Raw genomic sequence first — 15,634 nt, 5'->3', positions numbered from 1 at the left:
TCGACTGACCCGAAACTTTTATTTTCAGGCGAATGACATATAGCCAGACCCCCACACTTCACTGTCCGCCAGTTGGTGCTTGGCCAAGAAGCAGACGACCTTGTTTTCGTGCAAGTTCAACATGGGCGTATCCACCAAGAGGTGATCAAAACTCGGCTTGTCGTCAAACTCCAGAGCCTTAGGCTGCAGCATCCGTCAATGCTGACGTCGTCGGCTATCGAGAGTTTATAGAATCATAAAACACAGAGTCCTTCTGCCAGGCATCCAGTTGGCGCCAATTGCTCGAGGCTCTGGTGGTGGAAACGGACCAAACTGGGGAGAAGGAGGGACAGACTATTAGGGAAAATAAGCCACTTTCGAGTCCAGGGCGTGTCCGTGCGCTGGGCGTATCGGACGCCGCTCAGTTGTTGCATTCGGTCCGTGGTAGGGTGTGTATGTGTGCACACGCATGTGTGTATGTGCGCGCGCGTGTGTGTGTGCTATAGTTGGCGAAGTGTGTGGGTGTGTGTGACCGCGTCAGGCGCTGGACCCGGTCGCGTCCGAGCGCGTGCGTGCGCGTCGGGGGCGTGAGCTGTGGAGTGCGGAATGTGGCGAGTGCGTGAGTGGGTGTGTCGGGAGCGCCGCATGGGGCATCGGTGCGCACATATAAACACCCCTCCCTCCCGTCTGTTGTAGCCAGCAGCTTGAGTTCGTGCTTGAGGAAAAATGCCATCGTTGCGACGGGTATTCATGCTTCCGAAAAAACTCACCGTGTCCACCACGTGCTCTCCGTCTTCTTCCTCCTCCTTTCAGAGAGAGAGAAAGTGTGTGTGTGAGAAACTGGATGGATACCCCGGATAAGGGAGGACACAGTTCTAGCTGGTTCGATCCCGGTCCGAGTCGTTGTTTGGACCGGTGGTCCAAACTGGACCGGACCGGGAAGCATGGCGGTCCTGTTTTCAGGAACCGGATCGAGAGGACCGGCCAAGAGGCAAGGGCAGAACGTGCACTGGAGCTCCGGTGATCTTCGGTCCGCTCGGTCAGACCGGGCTTTAACCGGACCGGACCGAAGCTTCGGTCCTTTTTTGGGACCGGACCGGCCTTTTTTTAGCGGGCCTAGACCGAGCCGGACCGGCGGAACGGACTGTTTCGTCCACCCTGAAGCGCGGGTAGGGTTCCTTGTTCGACGTCTGCGCCGTCGGATGGCCGACCTCAGCTTCTTTGCGTATCGCCGGATCGGGCCGCTGCCGAGGCCGGTAAAGGCCGTCCCCTTCTCTTCCTGTTTACCCTCCCTCTGTCAGCGTGCATGGGGGCGCCGCTCCGTGTCATGCGTGCTCCATGGCGGGTCTTCGTGCTCACTGCTCAATACGGTGCGTGTGTGTGCTTAGTGCTGCTGCTTTTGTACGTACGGGGTGTGTGTGCTGGCCGGGTGTGTGTGTGCTCGGCATGCGTGTTATGTGTGTGTGCTCTGCCGCCGCTGCCTCCGCTATGTGGTTGTGTGTTCGAATCTATTTGAGCATTCATCAGATTGTATGTCCGTTTTACATGATCACATGTTTCTTTTTCTGCAGCCTCGCAAACTATGAGGAAAATCATTGAGATAAATCCCTACATGTGGGCAACTATAGCTGCCGATGCTGCTACATGGTGCTGCAATTTAAAAATGATTCTGCTTTGGAATTGAATGTAAATTGGTCCGGGGAATTTTTTAGTAGTTGTCATACTCCTATATAATTAGTAATCTATGTTATGATGAGTTCAAATGTATTGTCATATGTCAATTTTTTTCTAAACACACTATTTAGACCATCAAACAACTGTAATTTTAGTTAAAACCCATGAAAATGGCCATTTGCAGCAAAAACAGCTCTTAAATGAATCATTTACAAACATAGCAGGACAATCAGCATGCTAAATGAATTTACGAAAAAATTAAGGGCATTTTGATCATTTCAGTATGTTTCTGCATCTGCCGCAGCCACTAAAGCATAAGTACTAAACGACTGCATCTCAGCTGTAACCTTTCAGCTGCAGCTATCAGCTACAACCGCTCCTTCTAGCCGGAGCCGTTGCAGCTGCAGTGGGAAAGTTGCATCCCAAACAAACACACATGTAGCATTCTCGGAACGGCCATCTCTTCATGCGTACATGATGGTGAGGAGGATGAGGCTGCCGTGAGCGGAGATGACGAGAGCCTCCTCGGTGAAGTGGCTGCCGGTGGCCCAGGCGAGCACATAGGATACGTGGGGCGGGCGGGCAACGAACAAGGAGGCCTAGCTGGCCATGGCGCGGTGTTTGTTGTCCGGGTCAGTGGTGCGGTACTTGGTGGTGGCGTCGGCGTTTGTGCGTTCGTCGAATAAGGGCTTGCTGTCTGGAATGCAGCTCTTGGGGGTATCGGCTGCGGCACCAGCATCGACATTTGGGCGGAATTAGTGAACCAAGCGAAATCCCCGCCTCAGGAGCATGATGCGAATCCATCCTAACTAGCTTCGTGTCGATTGGATTGGAATTTCTTGGATGGATCTTGACAATCGGCAATCATATTAGTTAAGAGTTTCGAACCTGTACACTCACGTGGCTTGGCTAGAGTGGATAACGAAAGGAACGAATGGATAAACACAACTTTAGCAATGTAGGGTGTTTGGATATAACAAATGCACAGTTTTAAAAACCGTAGTCTCTACAATACCAATTTTTTAACATGATACAGACGCATACGCTCATACATACACACATACATTCATCCTATCCTATCCCTATGAGCCTTTCTGAGAGACCGAGTCTGCATATTATCTAGAGATTCACGAACTCATCATGGGTGTTTTTATAGTCGATGTGAACATCTGCTCCCGCTGAATGAACATCACCGGAAAGTGTAAAGTGAATTTAAAAAGATGCGAGCATCAGTGTCAAGTCTAGGGCTTTAACTCTTTAACCCTGGTGGACTGGTTTCACCACAAAGAACCTAACCATCTGAGCTATGCTCAATGTTGACGTATAATGTACTGCCTAGTCTCTTTCATTAGATCGGTCTATTGGTTGCATTGGCTAGAACATGCACTTCTACATGGTATCGGAGCCAAGAGGTCTTGACTTCAAGACTCGGCTGGCGCAATTAAATTGCAGCCCACTTTCGGTCCACGTTTAGCCCCGAGGAAGCCACACGTGAAGGGGAGTGTTGATGTATAATGTGCTGCCTAGTCTCTTCCATCAGATCAGTCTTTTGGTTGCATTGGCTAGAGCATGCACTTGTACACTCAATTCGCAATACCGTGTGTTTTAGTATTTCAGAAAGAACGCTTCACCTCTTTTTTCTAAACCAAATTTAGAAAACTATGGTATATACAAAATTGAGTATTCATTGTCTAAGCATTAAAATGCTGAGGTTGCATTTGTCAGGTAAGTATTCTTAGAGTTCTTTTTAGGAATATAGTATTGTTTTAGAAATCATAGTTTCTAATTCTTTTATATATTAGGTATCAAAAAATACCACATTCTTATAAATCGCAGTACCACATTTCTAATAAATCGTAGTATCCGTAGTATCTCCAATACTGTAGTATTTTTGCAGTATCTTAAAGAGTTTTTTTTCATCTAAACCATACAAATTTTCACAAAATGAAGTATTCACTACTCGTAAATTGGAATATAGAGGTCTTACATTATCATGCTTTTAAATATACCTATAGTTCACTCAAACTAACCCTGATGTTTTGGACTACTTTGGTTTTGAAAACTGCTAAACTAAGTCTAACTGATTTTTCATGGCACTTGCTCGGGTTGCATTCACTTATTTGAACATGTCTACTAATCCAATAAGTTTGATCTCAATCAATGTACTCCCTCCATTCCTAAATACTCTCTCCGTACTAAAATAAGTGTCTCAAACTTAGTATAACTTTGTTTTGAGTAAGGCGTTTCGATGCCCAAGCTCATCTGCACCCGGTTAGAAAAACATCGTAAAAAATTCAAATAAAATTCAAAAAAAATCCAAATGTTTTTTGTGCGGTAGACAATTTGATGCGTGAAGCCCATTCCAAATTTCAAGTTATTTGTACATCTGAGCAGCTCTCAGCAAAAAAAGACAAATCGGGCCAAAACAATACATGAACAGTTAACATTTTTACAGACCCCCATTTTGTCTTGTTTGCTGAGAGCTCCTCAGATGTCCAAATGATTTGAAAATTGGTGCGGACGTCACGCATCAAATTGTATACAGCACAATTTTTTTGGAATTTTTTTGAATTTTTCTAGTATTTGTTTTATTTTTTTCGTCAGCACATGTGCAGATGAGCTCGGGTGCAGAGATGGATTTTCGGTACTAAAGTTATTACAAAATTGAGACGCTTATTTTGGGATGGAGGGGGTATAAATATTTTTAGAGATTTCTATAATGGACTACATACGGAGTAAAATGAGTAAAATCTACACTCTAAAATATGTCTATATACATCCATATGTAGTTTGTATTGAAATACCTAAAAAGACATATATTTACAAACGGAGGAAGTATGTGATAATGTGAACTCTTATTTCGCCGTTAGAAGCCATTTTGATCGTTATAACATACAAAACAACACATATGCATGTTATAGGATAAAAATAATGGTCGGTTGACATAGTTAGCAAATTGTGGCCGGCAAAGATGATATAGGCCTCTCTCAAGCTTAGGAATAGAGAGTTAAAGCTTTTCCGTCCTTGAGAGAGTTCTAGAGTGGAGAGAGGCGTAAGGCCACTTGATCTAAAAATTTGTCAAGCCGCTTTCCGCCAAACGACACAACACGGTTAGTTAGACGGAATTCCGGACCCCCGTCAGCTTATACGCTCCCAAGTTATAACCATCTGATTTTACACCAAGATTATCCGTCTCAGAAAACAAATAAAAAATCCAGAAGAACAACCACGCAAAATTTATGACTTTGATTGTGGCTTAACTATGTCTCAATCAATTGAGAATTAGCAAATCCGCTAAAACTACTACCCTGGGCTACATGTAAGGGTCACTTTGAGATGCACCAAGCAATGGTCACACTACCATGTCTTTTAGTAGTAGTACACGAAACAGTCAAGCTAAGAGAAGTATTAACAGAAACCCAACGAATCAAGAAGACGCTCGCGCTTCTCGGCCGGACGGCGAACTCCGATCGTCAGAAGCAGCTCGGCGGTGTGACCTCTCCGGACGTGGACCCGCCGGCGTTTTGGCACTTGGCCTGCGCCGGCCGCTGGTGCCGGTACTTCAGCCTGATGTTCCTGAGCTTGATCCCGCTGCAGGGGTTGGTGCCGCTGCAGTTGAACTTCACCGCCACGGGCGTCGCCGACGAGCCCTTGATGTCCGTGTACGACAGGTCGCTGATCTGCACCCCCGAGCTCTGCAGGCACACACAATAGCACAGCTCATGATATATATATAGTCGATCCATGGGTCAGTTCACGTGTAGTGTAGTTGCATGCATGTAGATGTAGGGAAGGAGACGTACATTGCCCGGGCAGCCGACCTTGCGGGGGCAGTAGTTCTGGTCGACGACCATGGGGTTGGCCACGCGGTTCATGGTGACCCGCGAGAAGGAGACGTTGGTGACAGAGCCGGAGTTGGGCATCGCCCACGTCTTGATTCGCAGGCCGTTGGTCGTGCCCTTCAGCACCGCCCTGTCCACCGTCACGTTTCTCGCTCCCTCCTCACCGTCCTGCCATCCCAGGCTCCCGATGCTGCCACCGTCCATCCAACGCAAACACAAAACCAATACTATCTATCAAACGCTGCACAAATCACAAGCAAACAAAAAAAAATGTATGATGAACTGGCAACTGAAGGTGGCACCTGATGCCGTGGCCCGGACCGCACTTGATGTCCCTGATGAGCATGTCGCAGGTGCCGGGCCCCAAGTGCGGTCCGGGCCCCACGATTGCGTGCCCTGCTGCTGCCTGCACCGGTGCGGCTTCTCCAGATGCTCCTTGACCACTCCCGCCCAATCATCGCCGTCCGCCATGGCCAGCCGTGCAACCTCAGCCTGCCGCTCTCGCACCGCTGCCACGTCCTCGTCGGCACCCGAACCTGTTCCTCGTGTCCCTCAGGAAGGGCGGCGCGCACGACCACGGCCGTGTCGCTGGTGTGCGTAAGGTCGGACGGCACCGCGCCGGGCAAGCTCGCCGTGGAGCACTCTAGCGACGGCACCAGGCTGACGTTGGATTCGCCCCCTAGTGAGCAGCAGCAGCGCTCTGTCCTGCGGCGTCCCAGCGCCAGCCGAGGACAAGTGCTTGCTGGTGCCCAAGAATTTCATGTCCGGCGACAGTGTCCCCCTAATCATCCACATCCAGAAGCGTGGCCAACTACCGCATTGCCCTCCTCATCAAGAAACAAGAAACGCAGATGTTTGAATCCATGAAAGCTCCAATGAAAGACGATATGAATGGTCAACTAATATGCGATAGCAATAAGCTATTTTGTAATGTGCAATCAGTGATCGATCTTTTTCTTAATTTGAAGTCAATGCCTACTAATCTGAAATAATGATACTGCCTGCACAACCTTCCTACTACTTTGTGGCACTACAATTCTAGCACTACAATATCAAGAAACTCAAAAACTCAGGTTTGCAAATTGTCTCGTACTTCCTTGAACTAGGCTTTCGCCCCGCTTTATAGATAAAGCAAACATCCATACAGCCAAGTACCAGACATGATAGTAAGAACAGACGGCTGGGGCCACAGCACAAACATGCGCAAAAAAGGGGCAAACTCCGAAGCAGGCCTATAGAGCGGAAAGACACCGCGCTGAAGCCACCAGCGCATCCAACATCAACCCAAGCTTGTCGCGATCCCTCTTCCAAGCAAGCGGGTGCCAATACTGTAAAAAAGTAAGAAATTTGAAGAACGAATCAGAAGCCTGTCGCGGGAAGATCCGCTCAATCATCATTTTATTGCGAGTTGTCCAAAGAGTCCACGTCAACGCCGTGAAGATAAGCCAGAATAGGCGGCGCTTGTGACCAGCTTGGGTCGCCCTGGCCTGCAGGAACTCTAAAAGGTCTCCGGCATCCCAGTCAGGCCCGAGTGCCTCCCGAACAAAGCTCCACAAAGCTCGCGCCTCCGTACAGGAAAACGAGATGTGAGAGCCCGTCTCCAGGACACTACAGAGAGGACATATGCCATTGCCCAAGCCGTTGCGCTAAAGAACCTCGGTCCCCGAGGGTAAGCTGTCCTGAAGCAACTGCTATAGGAAGATCTTTATTTTAAGGAGCACAGGGGCCTTCCACAGTGGGGATAGCCACTGTATGGCCGGCACGCCTCAAAGCGCCTGATACACCGAACTAACGGAGAACTCTCCCGAAGGAGAAGGACTCCAGGAAACAATGTCACAGACTGTGACAGCTCCAACGAGACGGCATCCCTCAACCTTTCCCATTCCAGAGCCTCATCCTGACCAAATGACCGGTGGAACATCGCCATCTAAACAGGCCGCGTAAACCAGAATAGACGGGTCCGTACAGATAGCAAAAAAATTCTAGGAAATCTAACGCGCAGACCCATTCAAATGACATTATCAAAATTCCAGACCAATACAAAATAAACTTGGGCGATAGTATATGCCAATTATTCTCACTGTTAGAATACCAGTGCATCGCTACGGAACAACCAAAATATACAAATATGTGTAGTGTGCAACACTTGTCTGGTTTTCTAATGCAACAAATATCGTAGTTTTTCTCTTGCTTTCTAGACCTTGTACACTATGTTTTTCTTTGTCCATATTCTTAGATAATACCCTTTTTCTTGGCTCTTATCATCCCTCTCTACATTGTTGTGTCGTTGTCTGCATATAACCTCGATGAATTTCATATTGTTTTCATCACTGTCGGGTATGCATATGGCAGTGTATTTGTCTCCTCATAAGCATTCATGCCTCTCCTTCGCCGACAGTTGCAACGTTGCAACTTAACTTCTCCTCTGCCTCAGTTACCTCCAACGGCTCACATCCATGAAGTACCACAGAAGTGTTCTAAGAGCATCTACAATCAGGATTGGCAAATTGCGTCTCCCAAACGCCCACGGACAGTTGTCATCTTGCCCACCGCACAACCACAGACCTGAAAGGTTCAAACTCTTTTCCATACAAACACATGCAAAGTACGTAGATCATATGGAATATCATAGGACATAGCATTTTGGTCATCGGTCAGCCACAAAATTCATACAAAAGGGCCGACAAAGTTCAAATTCTACCTAATATGGCATAAAACAACTAATTTTTTTAATATAGCAGTGGCGGGTGGCCGGAATTCACTACTTCCTGGCTGGGCCCTTGCCCTTGGGTCCGCGGCGCGGCATTCCATCACCTCCATGTAGGCGTCCGCAGCGGGAGGATTGTCGTCGTCGTCGTTCGTGGTGCTGCCGCTCTCCGGCGACGAGGAGATGTAGCCGGAGAGGCGGCAGAGGAGGCGCTGCTGCACCTTCTCGTGGCGGGCCACCTTCGCCTTGGCGGACTCCTTTTCTCTCGTGAGGAGCTTAGACGCCTCGATGCCGTCGCTTTCCATCGTGGTCAGCAAGCGCCACATGACCTCGCGGAGGAGGGCCTCATCCGACGCGTCGTTGCTGTATTCGGCGTCCTTCACCTTGACGTGGTCGTCCCAGTCTATGGGATTCGACTCGCTGCCAGAGCAGGCGTAGGAGTTGGCCATGGCGGAGAGTAGGGGACGGAGTTGAGAGGAAGCGGAAAGGACGAAGGCGCTGAGAGGACTAGTTGACTGAGAGGAGTGAGGGTTTGACTACAGTTCGGCCGGCCGGGTGCGGTTACTGTGGGGCCATCGGCGGGGCCGACATCGGCCCTAGCAATGTTGACTGCACCTGGGCGTGTCAGGACATTCCTATATCCACCAATATATGAGGTGGATATGGGGCTTGCCAGTCTGCCGGACGTTTTGACCAGAAATTTGGTGCCGGGGTGGCGTTTTGGCGTCCGGACACTGACCGAACAGCCCGTCAGGACGTTTGGGGCGGATTTGGGGGCTCCGATTGTCGATGCTCTAACATATTCTCTCTATTTCAAGAAGGTTGTTTTAGATTTGTCTAAATACAGATGAATCTAGGTAAATACATATGTATCCAGACAAATCTAAGACAAACAAGAGGTGATATCATCTTATCATCCCAACTAAACTCTCAACATAATTTGGAAGCAAAATAGCATCTACAACAAAAATTGCATTGCTAGCTATTAGCTGACAATTATGAAGCCAAATTTATGACAAGGCATCGTATACAAGCCCAATGAGTTTCTCAAGCAGGGGCGTACATACCCAATGTCCTTCTAGTTTGATATGGAGGATGTTGTAATTTGTTTTTCTTATACTTATGTTTTTTTGCCGGGATTTCGTATACTTATGTTATTTTTGTTTTCCCAAAATAGACCGGAAAACAAACTTCTAGTTTGTTTGAGCGTTTCTTAAGGACACAATACAGACACATGTGCTCATATATACGCGCGTACATTTGCCTATCCTATTCCTATGACCACTTCCAAGAGACCGAGCTACCATGTCATTTTGAGATTAACAAAGTCACCACCAGCGCCTCATAGTCAATTGAAATTTACAATCCTGAAAGAAAACCCCAGCAACATGCAAGCACCCAAACTTGGACCATCTTGCCATAAGTTGGTTCGCGTTTGTTTGAGCGGTTGTTGGGGAGCAATGCTATATCCACGGGAAACAATGTACGTTTGCATGGGATTACCCGGTTGGCATTTTTTCATTGGAGATAGGAGAGAAGGAGGGACCCACCCCCTTTGAAATAGAGGGGGGAGGGGGGGCGCTAGAGGATTAGAAGGAATGTTTCGTAATAGTTTCATAGGAAGGGAGGAGAGCTGCTATGGAAGACCATGAAGACCACATGTAATCTGGTATCAGATTTCTCGGATTCGATCATGTTCAGCCCTCCATCGAGTTCTTCCCACCTGCCGCTGCCGCGCACCTACCCGTCGCCACCAGCATCTTCATCGGCGCTGCTGCCCCACACAGCAGGCGCGCCGGCATTGGGCGTGCTGGCGTCCTCAGGGGCGATTGCACCCTCTGCCCTGGTGCCGTCCGCCCTCGTCCTCACCCCGGAGCAGATGACAGCCGCAATCCTGGAATTATGGCAGGCCGTGGCGGGCATCAGGGCCTTCCTCGTGGGGCCCTATGTGCCCCAGCCGCGTCACCAGCAGCCACCTCCTCCGCCGCCACACCAACAGCAGCTACCCCCGCCGCCGCCGCCCTCGGACGCGACCACAACGCCAATCATCTCGTACCAGTATGGGATGCCCTACAACGGGACTGCGACGACCTTGTTCCCATCAGCGCTGCCGACGACCAGTAGCAGATCAAGTTCCCGACGTCGCCGTCACCGCTTCCGGCTTGGATCGCTACCCTCCACGTGTCGGCGGCGGTAAGGCTGCAGGCTGCTGCGCGCGGCCTCCTAGCGCGTCGGCGTGTGCAGGAGATGCGTGGCCTACAGCTGCCGCTCTTCCCAGTTGCGCTTCGCTGCGCTAAGGACCTCGATCTCGTCCACTGCGTCGGCGATCTTGGGCATGCGGTTTTCCCCACGGGCGACGGGCATGATGTTTTCCCCACGGGCAGCGACCTCAAAGTCTACGACATCGGCGGTTGGGGGGGGGGCACCCCTCCTCGTCATTCTCCATCGAAAGCCCTCCATTCTTCTCTGTGAGGTGCAGACCAACAGCCCTCCAGCGGGGAGAAGGCATGGTGTGACCGACAGGAGCACACCGCGTAGCACCACTGCATTCCGCCGCCGGCCGCCCCGAGGGCGCCTCTGCTGGTCGCTCTTGCGACCACTTCCAGGTGGCTGTACACATGCACTCCTTTTGTTCAAATGGTGTCCATGGGATCCAGGTGGCTTTACACGTGCACGTATGACGTGCGGATGGTGTCCACTTTATGTTCAGGGGTCCAAATAAAGCGTCCTAGTCCATTTCAGGTTGAGAGTAATAAAACAAGCCGAGATGTAAAAGGCTTGTTTTTAGGTGTTAGGTTTGTGCTGCGTCGAGTCATGGTTATAAGTTGGTTAGGTTGCAGCTCGAGGACAAGCTGCATGTCCAGGTGAGGTGTAGTGTTAGAGTACGTAATGGGCCTGGGCTGGAGGTATAGCCCGTTAGTCTTAGGGTTAATTAGAGATAAAGGTCGCTTGCTTAGGGGTCAAGTAAGCCTTGCTGGGGAGTCAAGTAAACATCTTTATATAAGGGGAGGAGATGTATCAATCTAATCAAGCAAGAATTAAGAAAGAAATCCCTTCCCTCTTACCCGGCCGTGGGTAAAAAGGCCCCCGGCCGGCCTTCTCGCATCCTCCTTCTAGCAGCCACATAACACGGGACATTTTCTTGACCCGTCCGCAACCAACCATAACAAAAGTAAATTAACCCCTCAAAAAATATATAACAAAAGTACATTTTGTAATGTGTACTTGAGAACACACGGGCGAAAAATATCGCTGACGTTTCACACCCTTAGGTTAACTGCTTGGTTCAGTGCATACGCGGATTTGTAGCACACAGACTTAACGGCACCAAGTCCCTTGCGCGCGCTTTTATTTTTGGCTTCCAATTTTTAAAATTTTATATCTTTTGGACGAAAAGTCAACATTAAGTTATGTTTTCATATTCATTTTTGTCGTGATGAGGGTTTTTAAGTGAGATCCAGTTTGAATACTTTTTAATGAATTTTAAAATTAAATGTTAATTTCAGCTCTTGAAACTTAGTACACGCGGCTGATAAAATCATGATCTTTGTGCCTACGACCGACAAAAAAAGGGTCTTACCATTTTATCTATGAAACTTGGTAAGAATAGGCTAGAAAATCGTAAGTTTTATTTGACAAATCGTAAGTTTCAACGATTGAAATGTAAAATTTACTGTGACCTCGTGTGGCATCCAACTACTTCACGAATCGCGAGACAATCAAGTGGCCCGGCAGGGCTTACTAGGTGCATGCCAAGTGAAACACCCCGAGTGGGCGAGCTAATTTCATCTCGTTCGGGAAGAATCCAGTCACCTGCCAAAAGTTCTCGGCCTAGCGCGACAATAATTCATTCTAGTGTTAAGAAGCCATTTAACCTCCCCGCAAAAAAAAGAAGAAGCCATTTAACCTGGCGTGCTCTACCGTCAGTTTTACATTTTGATGGAAAAAGAAAGGTTGGGTAAAAGGAAGTATCCTGGATTTGAATCAATTCCCCATCCACAAGGCGCACTCTCCGTCCCCAAACACATCCCAATACCCCAGCATCGCCCTCAATCTCGGCAGGTCCTCCTCCTTAATCCTCACTAGATGACCCGTTGCGCCAATGGCGCAAAGGCTGAGTGCAAGCCAAGTATTGTAAGAATGTGCACTAAAATATGTAAACACAAAATGAAAGCATATATTTCTTTCATCATGGCTATTTCAAAAGCATACCACAAAGCAGTCTAAGCATCAAATAACCGACAGTTAAATGCACAAAATGGTCTTAGGGGATTACATAAGATCCGAAAGGATGATAAACGTAGAAGTCTTAGTAGACATCTATACTAATGCTAAGTTATATAACAAAGGGCTCTATACTAATGCAAGTTACATAACAAAGGGCTCTTGCAACTTGCTTATATTGAGTAAACGACCAGTCCTTTGGAAGTGCATTTGAAGGCGAAAGCATATGCTTGTCATTTGTTAGATGACCCGTTGCACCCATGGCGCAAAAAGCGAGAGTAAGCCGAGTATTAAAATCATGCATATGAGATTGATTTAAAGCAGCTTAATAAATACTTGCATTCCATTACATGATATCTTAAAAGAAAATACTCATATCACGCAAAAAAGGAAGAGCGAGTCGAGCATTCAAACCATGCATATTAGACTAATTTAGAACAAAGTTAATGAATACTTATATAGCTTAAGATAAAATATTCAAATCACTTGATAATAGCATACATTGATGGCTTTATAAAGTAAGCCATATTAGCACAGATTCATTGTGTCCATTAACTGTTGCCCGAGTCTTGTACCTGCCCGTTGCCCGAGTCTTGTACCTGCCGCGAGTAGGAAGGGAAGAATGAAGCCAAAAAATGATGAAATGATATGTTATAATAACAACAAATGATTAGAACAAAAGGCCAAGGCCAAACATCACCTTATCGTCAACTTAAGCATTTATTTTTGTGCATCTAAAATCCTACTCAATACCTAAGAAAAGGATGTCTTAGTAACATCCCAGGAGGAACAAGAACAAATGCAACAAGGGATTTCAAGAATACTGGCATTTCTCCATGCCCTGTGCCCACGTGGCTTGCTGTAACGAAGATCCTTTTTATCTCTAACATAGCAAGCACCTATACTATAGAAAATAATTGCACAAAGTTGGAAATTGAAAACAGAAGTTAAAACTCAAACAAAAAGGAAGAGAGCAGTTGACTTTTCCCCTAGCTTATTCATGTTTGTCACATACGACTTTCATTGCTGGGAGATAATCGTAAATAGAAATATGGTTCTTGTACTTGTACCTACAAAAAACATGGCTCTTGTGATCTCCAGCAAGGGCCTCTCTTCTAGTGAAGCCTCTACGTTTGTAATCTCGATTCTTTTATGTGAGTTCATTATATATCTATCTAAAATAAACAGTGCTAGGAGGTTATTTTAAAACTACATGGAAACATCAAATACCCTAGGTTTGCTTTTGACAATGCAATCGCAGACCTGTCGTATTTTCTTTACTTAAACAAAAGCAACTATAATGAAAATGCATTGGAAACAAATGCATATCTTCTGCATGGCATCCTCCCAAGCGAGAAATCATACTCTTCACTAAACCATAAGTGGGAATATGGGGTGGAGGTAGAAAAATTTGTAACCTGGACATATCAATCTGTAGCTTTTCCTTGCTCATTCTTTATGCACTTTCTTCTATCACAATGGCCATCTGAATTTCGAACACCATGTCAGCTTCCTCTGCTCTAACCCCGTGGCCTCCCAGCATCGGATGCCACCAAAGCTGATCCCTGCCTACCAGGAGTCCAGGACACCAAAATTATAATATGAGAAGATAGTATAAGAAACAGAAAAAAAATTGGTTGATCATCCCACAATGCTACTAAATTCCTTGGCTCAGCTTCTCTCGCACTCGCGCAGGCGCCACCGGCGGTGGCTGATCTCCCTCCTCCAGCCACCTCAGGCCCAGACAAGAACAGATCCGGGACCCTCCCGGCGTCCTCTCTCCATCCATCCCCCAAGCCCGGCGCCGGCGCCGGCCCTCTCCCCGCGGAGGAGTTCGAGTCAGGCCCTCCCCTTCTTCCTATCCCGCTCCCGTGCGGCCGCGCAGGGCCGCACCGGGGCGCCACTGCGGGCTCGAGCAGGCCCCCCTGCGCCTCCCTCTCCTCTCGCCACCGCCGGAGGCGTCGCCAGGCAAAGCCCTGGCGGCGCAGCGGCGGCGGGACCCCCTCGGTCGCCGTTATCGAGAGCAGGGGCGGCGCTGCTCCGCTGCTCCAGGCGGTGATGCTGCGGGAGGGTGGTGGCTGGCCGTGGCTGGGCGTGCTCGGCTGGACTTGGTGCTCTGTCGGGCGCCACGACGGGCGGTGGAGGCTGGATCTCGGGGCGGGGCCCCGGGACGGTGGTGGGCAACGACGGCTGCGATGTTCGCGCGGGCGAAGCAGTGGCCGTGGTATGCCAGCCGGTCTTCGGTCGTGGGGTGCGGCTGCTGGTGAAAACCATGCCTGACTACGTTCGGGGTGACGATGGCGGCGTCCACGGGCGTCGTGACCCTGTTGAGGGCGTCGTCGCTGCAGCTCGTCTCCTGACTGAGTTTCCGGCTGTGGGGTCTCGTGGATGGCGCTAGTCCAAGATGGTGGCTGACGGTGTTGCCGGGGCGGCGGCCCCGGGTTCGGTGGTGGCGGCTTCGGCCAGGGGGTGGTGCGTGTTTGGCCGCGGTGGATCATGGGATCCCATGGCCAGAGTGAGGTCGGTCTCGGCAGAGGTGGTGGTTAGTGGGCAGCGGTCGGTGGTGGCAGGTGGTCGGCACATCTCCGGGAGAAATCCCTGCTCCGGTCTTCACCGGAGCCGACAACGGCGGCTACCGCGATCTTACTTGGAAGCGTCGTCGTGGAGGTGCTCCTCCTTCAACCCATGGCTTTGGCTCCGGAGGGAAACCTCAGATCCGCTGGATCGGACGATGGAGGCGTCATAGCGTCTTTCTCCTCCTTGGGGGCATTGTCTCGGAGCCGGCTACGACTGAGAGACTGGTGGATGATGGCATCTTCGTCGTCGATGGCGGCATCTTCGCCGCGTGGTTTGCTGAGGCGGGGCGCTGGTTTCTGTTTGGCAACGATGATGGCGTCGAGAGGAGCTTGGGTCGCGGCGTGATCTTCGATAGTCGGTTCTTCCCGGCGTGTCCGAGGTGCTCTTCCGTGGTTGCTTGGTTGCTTTGAAGTCGGAGCTGCGATGGAGCGAGTCCAGGTGGTGACGATGACAGACACTCGGTGGTCGTTTACGGAGGGCACGGTCGGCGCAAGTCCTGCATATTTCCCTTTTGTTTCTCGTCATCGAAGTCGGAGCTGTCAGTTGCTTGCGAGTGTGGTCATCTGTTGGCATGTGCCGTCGTGGATTATGTTCCATGTTGGTGGCCAGGTTGGCCGGTGGTACCCATGTC

The 15,634-nt window shown here is 49.2% G+C and overlaps 1 protein-coding gene and 1 pseudogene across 1 annotated transcript; one reads left to right on the top strand and one right to left on the bottom strand.

The window, feature by feature from the left end:
- Positions 1 to 5,126: 5,126 nt before the first annotated feature.
- On the bottom strand, positions 5,127 to 5,966 carry LOC147982101 (polygalacturonase-like). Its single transcript, XM_087516196.1, has 3 exons — positions 5,817 to 5,966; positions 5,457 to 5,726; positions 5,127 to 5,348 (listed from the first exon to the last, which is right to left on the bottom strand). The coding sequence occupies exons 1-3, from the start codon at positions 5,964 to 5,966 to the stop codon at positions 5,127 to 5,129; spliced, it is 642 nt and encodes a 213-aa protein (XP_087372322.1).
- A 3,696-nt stretch (positions 5,967 to 9,662) lies between these two features.
- LOC147982100 (uncharacterized) lies at positions 9,663 to 14,706 on the top strand (annotated as a pseudogene).
- Positions 14,707 to 15,634: the final 928 nt, after the last annotated feature.

Source organism: Triticum urartu, chromosome 3A (genome assembly GCF_056163025.1).
Source record: "Triticum urartu cultivar PI428250 chromosome 3A, HENAU_Tu73, whole genome shotgun sequence".
NCBI classification, from domain to species: Eukaryota; Viridiplantae; Streptophyta; class Magnoliopsida; order Poales; family Poaceae; genus Triticum; species Triticum urartu.
The sequence above is the reverse complement of the archived record's forward strand: the minus strand, read 5'-3'. Positions and strand labels throughout refer to the sequence as shown.

Excerpts from the sequence above, each read along its gene's own strand:
- LOC147982101 (XM_087516196.1), bottom strand. The coding sequence starts at position 5,966 with ATGGCGGACGGCGATGATTGGGCGGGAGTGGTCAAGGAGCATCTGGAG. Across the intron at positions 5,727-5,816 it reads CATCAGGGACATCAAGTGCG|ATAGTATTGGTTTTGTGTTT; the intron begins GTCCGGGCCACG and ends AGCGTTTGATAG. Across the intron at positions 5,349-5,456 it reads AGGTCGGCTGCCCGGGCAAT|AGCTCGGGGGTGCAGATCAG; the intron begins GTACGTCTCCTT and ends GTGTGCCTGCAG.